This window comes from Corvus hawaiiensis, chromosome 5 (genome assembly GCF_020740725.1).
Source record: "Corvus hawaiiensis isolate bCorHaw1 chromosome 5, bCorHaw1.pri.cur, whole genome shotgun sequence".
Taxonomy (NCBI): domain Eukaryota; kingdom Metazoa; phylum Chordata; class Aves; order Passeriformes; family Corvidae; genus Corvus; species Corvus hawaiiensis.
The window spans coordinates 39640892-39646891 of record NC_063217.1 but is presented as its reverse complement, the minus strand read 5'-3'; the positions used below and the strand labels follow the sequence as shown (position 1 = coordinate 39646891).

General features: G+C 34.8%; 1 protein-coding gene across 4 annotated transcripts in view; it reads left to right on the top strand.

Annotated features, from left to right (window-relative positions):
- Positions 1-2268: 2268 nt before the first annotated feature.
- The window catches only part of ANXA10 (annexin A10), a 28608-nt gene continuing 24876 nt past the window's right edge, over positions 2269-6000 (top strand). For 2 of the 4 annotated variants that reach the window (XM_048303885.1, XM_048303883.1), the window contains exon 1: positions 2269-2364. In XM_048303885.1, the coding sequence (XP_048159842.1) occupies positions 2332-2364 (33 nt within the window). In that variant the 5' untranslated portion in view covers positions 2269-2331. Of the gene's footprint in view, positions 2471-6000 lie in introns of all 4 variants that reach the window. The other 2 variants (XM_048303886.1, XM_048303884.1) reach the window with 1 other exon arrangement.

Below are 6000 nucleotides of genomic sequence, written 5' to 3'. Positions count from 1 at the left end.
AGCAGGACAAAGAGGAAGGAAAGCAACCAAGCACCCAGAACAACAAAAAAAATATCACCCGGTAACTGGGAGAGAATTGCAAAGATTAAATAGAGGTGAAACAGAAAAATAGGCTTTGATCTGTCCAGTTCATTATGAACAGGAAGACAGTTTTTTTCCCCTTCCCCTTGCAACATCTTTTATTTTCTTCAACTGTTAAGGTCTCCTTCACTGTCCTGTAGTCTAAAAAAAACAAGTGTTTCCTGTCTTTCCACATAAGTAATTATTGCTGATCTCTTCTGCAGTATTTCCAAGTAGTCTATTTTTTTTTTTTCCGAAAGTGAGTGCCAAAACCCCTTGGAACACAACTTCTTTGGCTTTCCCCTAAAAGAGAGGATAAGCTTCTGCCCTAGAAATTACTCACATCTCTGACCTACTGAGTCTTGAAGAAAATGTGAAGGTGCGGCTCACTCTGGTACACAAACACTGGATCCATTTCGCTGAGCATTACATGGACAAATATGTTATTCATTTCCGTGTTGGTAAGCCCTGCCTCTCACCTTTGGGGAGAGACGGTAGGAAAGGACAGCCAAAGGGCATTCAAAGGGAAAAGGAGGTTGAAACCTCTCTCCCATTTTCTGCAGACTCTCTCACAGCTTTTCTCTGAAAGTTTCATTAAGAACAGAATCTAGTCCAGTAATCAGTTAAGTGCTTTTGTCACATTACATGCCAGGTATGAATATTTCATAGAACAATAGGTTTTGACTACTTATTTACACCCTCTGGTTCCTGAAGATTTTGACACAAGCAGACTAAAACATAACCCCGTAAATTTAATTCTTTTTCTGTTGTACTGAAGATTAACTGTATTACATTTTAATCTCAGCAAGAAAATAAGACATAACATTAGGAGTCTGTGAAAAAGATAGGCTTAAAATATTCTTATATTCTTATCACTGCTTTAAAATATATATCATCAGGAGACTGAATCCTACTCTAGACACCACCTTCAGCACCTCTAACCAGCCAGACCACATTCTTTTTGGATCATTTTTCTTATCTGTACGGTGGAACTGTATTCCCCAACCACACTTACAGAGCACTTGAGATATAGAGATTAAAGTATGTACAATTACAATAAAGTAAAATACCTACCACAGCCCTAATGAAAAAAAGAGAAAGAAAAGGCATGCCATTGTGAAGCCCATGGTTCACATGTTTCTCTGTGAAGCTCTTTCAAGTGTTTCTAAGGATGCACCTGTAGCCTTTACTCATTACATGGGCTGACATGCAAAACCTCACACTCAAATCAATACTGCTGCATTTATACAAGCCCAGAGACAGCTTTAAATGATTAGAAGAGCTGCTAAGGTATTAAAGCTTATTAAAACAAAAAAAAGTTAGGTTTTTTTCATTTTTTCCAAAGTCTTCCTAAATTGTAAGGGAAAAAGCCCACGCAGGTTTTAATAAGTGGTTCAACACCTGTGATGGATAAGTTAAGAAAACTAAGACAATTTGGAGTAATTTAATTCAGATTTTGAGGTACTATTACTGTACAACTATTGGAAAAACATTACCCCTCTATAAGGGACTCAACCAGGATAACAGTAGCCAATGCCTTCCATTCAAGCTGTAGTAGAGGATATACAGACTGATTCTGCACCTCTATTTTTATGTTCCTCTATTTTATATTCCTTTTCTTTTTTTTTAATTTGTGAGAAAAATTCATATTTTATCAATGGTTTATTACAATAATAGTTATCATGAGCAGAAAAAGATGGTATTAGCTATGAAAAATATGAGTTTACCGTCAGTTGGATAGTTAGAATTCTGTATAAGTCCTTGAACAGAGCAATGGTACAGGATTTTTGATCAGCTCTTTGCAGGATTTTGTAATTTATAACTTGCATGAAAAGATCCTCATTTACAGAATTCTACTAAGGCTAACTGATTACTCTGGGTGACATATAAGGACCATAAAGCATCTTCCTGTGCATGCCAGCTACAAATAGTTATTAGAACAAGTGATGAGCTGAGTGATTTCAGCACAAGGAAAAAAATGTAACTAGACCAGACCCAACCTGAAAAGTAAATCATTAACACAAGCACTTTTAGGTAGCTGAGCATTTCACTCTGTGAATAGCTGAACTCTGATTCCTAAAATCAACATAGCAGAACAGAGGGTGTCGTGCTAATGACTCTGTTTACTTACATTATAATCACACTTTTTCAATACATTATTAATGACTAAGCATACAGTAAATCTATAAAACCCAAAGACGCAAGGTACAAAGAGGTGTTCTGCTTCATTGTTACTTTGGAGCCTAATGTACTTGGTATCAGTTTGATTGGATGTCTTCTCTCAAATCTCCAAAACAGAATAAGGTTCAATTATAACAATTTTGTTTACTGTTACATTTAGTCTAGGGAAGCTACTATTTTATCTCAACAGAACTTGAAGACTTGTATCAAAATGTATTGTGGAGATTATGTGAGTATAATTATCTGTTCTCTGAAATCTTTCGAAATTTCATTCCTCTTGAGTTGTCATCATATATGTTGGGATCCATTTCCTTCCATTGGTAGAAATTAATCTCAGGTAAAGATAATTTATTTGTGATTTGGGTCTAATCCTGGTCTTACTTATGATATATATTAAATGTCTGAAATGCAGGTTAAAATATAAAGACTTATCAGTTCCTGTCTCATAATTTTAAACCTTTCAAGAAAAAACAAGCCTCCTTGTGAGACCCTGTAGGTGGGTTTTCTATGCTTGCACTGAGCTGCTACACAAGAAACTAAATTACATACTATCACCCAACTGTATTAAAGTTAAAAATGTGAATTTTTCAGAAGACACCTATTTCTGGCACTATTTGGGGGGGGTTATAATTTCACAAGACCATGTGTAGCCACATAAAGTAACAGAATAGCTTTATCATTTATAAACATTTGGTTTTGTTCATAGTGTGAAAAATATTTTAAAGCAAAAAAATGCTACCTTACAAGAGCCGTAACACCAGAAGAGTTATCAGTGATTGTTCCCCATCAAAAAGTTGTACAATATATTAATGGCTTCACTAGTGCTCTTTAAGAAAAATACATTTATAGTGATATTTTAAATCTCCATTTTGGAAACTATTGAAGCTACTATTTCATGACAAAATATGAAATTTCTCTCTGTACCTGACTTATCATTATGTTCTCTAAGGATTTTCTTTTTATTATTAGTAGTAGGAATAATGATTCATTCCCTTCAAAGGCTTTTTGCATGCACATTCTCAACAAACTTACAAATCAATATAGAATTTTCTAAAGGATAAATATTTTTCCCTTATTTTAATAGCAAGTATAATTGACTAATTAGTCCAGTCTTGCCAGTAAAGTATTTCTTCTGATAAGATTATATTGCATATATTTGCTTTTCTAAAGTAATTGCTATTGAATCAGGATTAGTAATACATTTGGTCTTCTGCAATTTGGGATCTTGCATTCTTTACTAGACAGTTAAGAACTTAAAAGAGATTTTTTTCTTAGTTTCTTTTTTTCCTCTTTTAGTTACAGTGATTCTGTAATCTATTCCTGATAATTTAAGGGAGACAGAAAGAATAAGTCTACCTGAAAAAGGTAGTAGATCACTTTCAGTTAGAGAAGTCAAGAAATTCCGTTTCTTTTCTTCTACTGATTTACTGCCACCAGTTGTATTTAAATAATTGACACTGCATCTGCATATAATATGTTGTCTGATATTAATGGTAGTACGTTATAAGATAACTTGCAGAAGAAGTTCTTTTAAGTCATTGCAATTGGCAATTACGATATTTGCAATAATAATGCAGTATTTTGATAGCATTATAAAGAAAATCTAACAGATAAAACAACTGTTAACTCTGGCAGTGTTTACAATAGGTATGTAGGCTTAATATAATGCAACCATCGCACATTAGTCTGGCTAGCGAACCATTTGAGCAGAGGGGACGCTTAAGTTCCTAATTTTGATCCACTGAATTACATCAAAATACTCAAAAATAAATGGTGTTAGTACTATCTCTTTATTCCCTCTTCTTCTAAACATAGCAAGACACACTGATAAACCCTTTGTCTTTTTGTAATCACAGAAACAAGAGAGCAGAGAAGCAAGCGTAGACAATGGGGAGCATATCAGTCCCAGCAAAGACAGGACAACCTGATTACTGGCTGTCTCTGAGAAGTACTGGAATAGATTCTTGGGTTAGGTAAATTTTTACTATTTATTCCAATTTCCATGTGTTATGGAATGGAAAGGGAGAGAAATCAGGTATTTTTATTAACTGGATCACTGGATCCTAGGAACAGACTTCCCTGCTGAGGCATCTAGACAGAATGGGGACATGTAAGGCAGAGCTGCACGTAAATATTCTCCCCTGGATGCCTGCCGGTATTTCAAGATAAAGTTGGTCATGGAGCAGTGGCAGTTTTCTCTGAAGAGACTCAGCAACAAAATAGCAGAAAAATCACTCTAGCAAATCTCAAGCAAGGAAACAGGGCTTACACAGGACTGAGTGGTGAGACTGTAACATTAATTTCTTCTCTACTCTTCCTAAACACAATTTTAGATTGAGAAGAAGTCTTAAAAGCACAGTTTAGACTTAGAGGTATTCTTCAAGGAATTCCAGAACATTGAATATACCATTAATTCAGAAGCACAAGAAAAAAAAAAAAATTGGAAATATTACTTTCAAAATGTGCTTGGTTCTTTAAATGATCTCCTTTATATTTTATGCTTCCCATATAAGTAATTACATACATTATCTGTGAACAATCAGATAGGATAGAGTCCCCCAAGATCAAGAACGAGATGTACAGTTTACAGCAGCAGCCCTGCCAGATTCAGCAATGCAAGGCACCATCATTATATACACAAAATGGTTCCCTACAGTAAGTACCACAAGTAAAACTAACAGAAATTAGACAAGATTACATCTGTGACCTCTCTGAAATACATACACTGAGAGAGACTGGAAGCTTTGGAGAAAGAATTTTCTATGTTTAGAAGTATCCCTTCCACTACTATATCATATATTATTGAAATTAAATGTAACATATCCAATAAACTCACAGCAAATCAAAATACTCATGAAATTTTTATTTAATAAAGTTTCACACAAAAGATATATTTGCAAAAGTATAGCTAGCTCACAGCATGTGATTAGCTAATAAAGAAAGCATTTTATTTTAGTAGACATTCCCTATGGGAAATATTCAGACTAAGGAGTCTGACTTCAATTGTTTGTTATCAGCAGAATGACTTACTGAACAAATATTATTAGAAGGTTGCTCATACTTCAGAATGCTTTTTCCATCACAAGACTGAATTGCCTGAAGTTTACACACCATCATTTGATAAAGGCAGCCTCACCTTTTACTGATACTTTTGTTGAACTGCTTATGACTTTGGTCAGAAAAAGCTGTTACTTTTTTGCTCTTGCACAGAAGGAAGGTAATTTCCAAGTATCATTTTCCAGAACTATTATACATTTTTCATCCATTTCCAATCTCTTCTGTTGTTTTGATTCATTCCACCAACACCACACAAACCTGTTCTGTCTGCTCAGCTGATTTTGGAATCAGTTCCCTACAGGAGAGTTAAATGAACATGCGCAAACACAGAGAGATATGTATAAAGTGCCCACCTGGGCCATCTCTGTGGAGACAGATCTGTGTTTTTGAACATGATGGTATCCTGAGATCAGAAAGAGGAATAAATACCTTAATGTTAGAAATCACTGAATCACCTCTGGAGATTTGCTTGCCTTACCTTTAAGTGCTTTGACACTTTGTGAGAAAAAATGCAGAATATTTTTGATTCTCTTCCTTCTAAAATACAGATATCTCCTTCACTAGGATGCTGCAGAGGAAAGACAGTATGAAAACCATTTTTTTATGTTCACATACTGCAGTTTGTCTAAACTAACCCACAGAAGGGCCAAATTGCTCTTGGAAATTATTTTGATGCTTTTTGAAGGCGTTTTCTTTGTAATG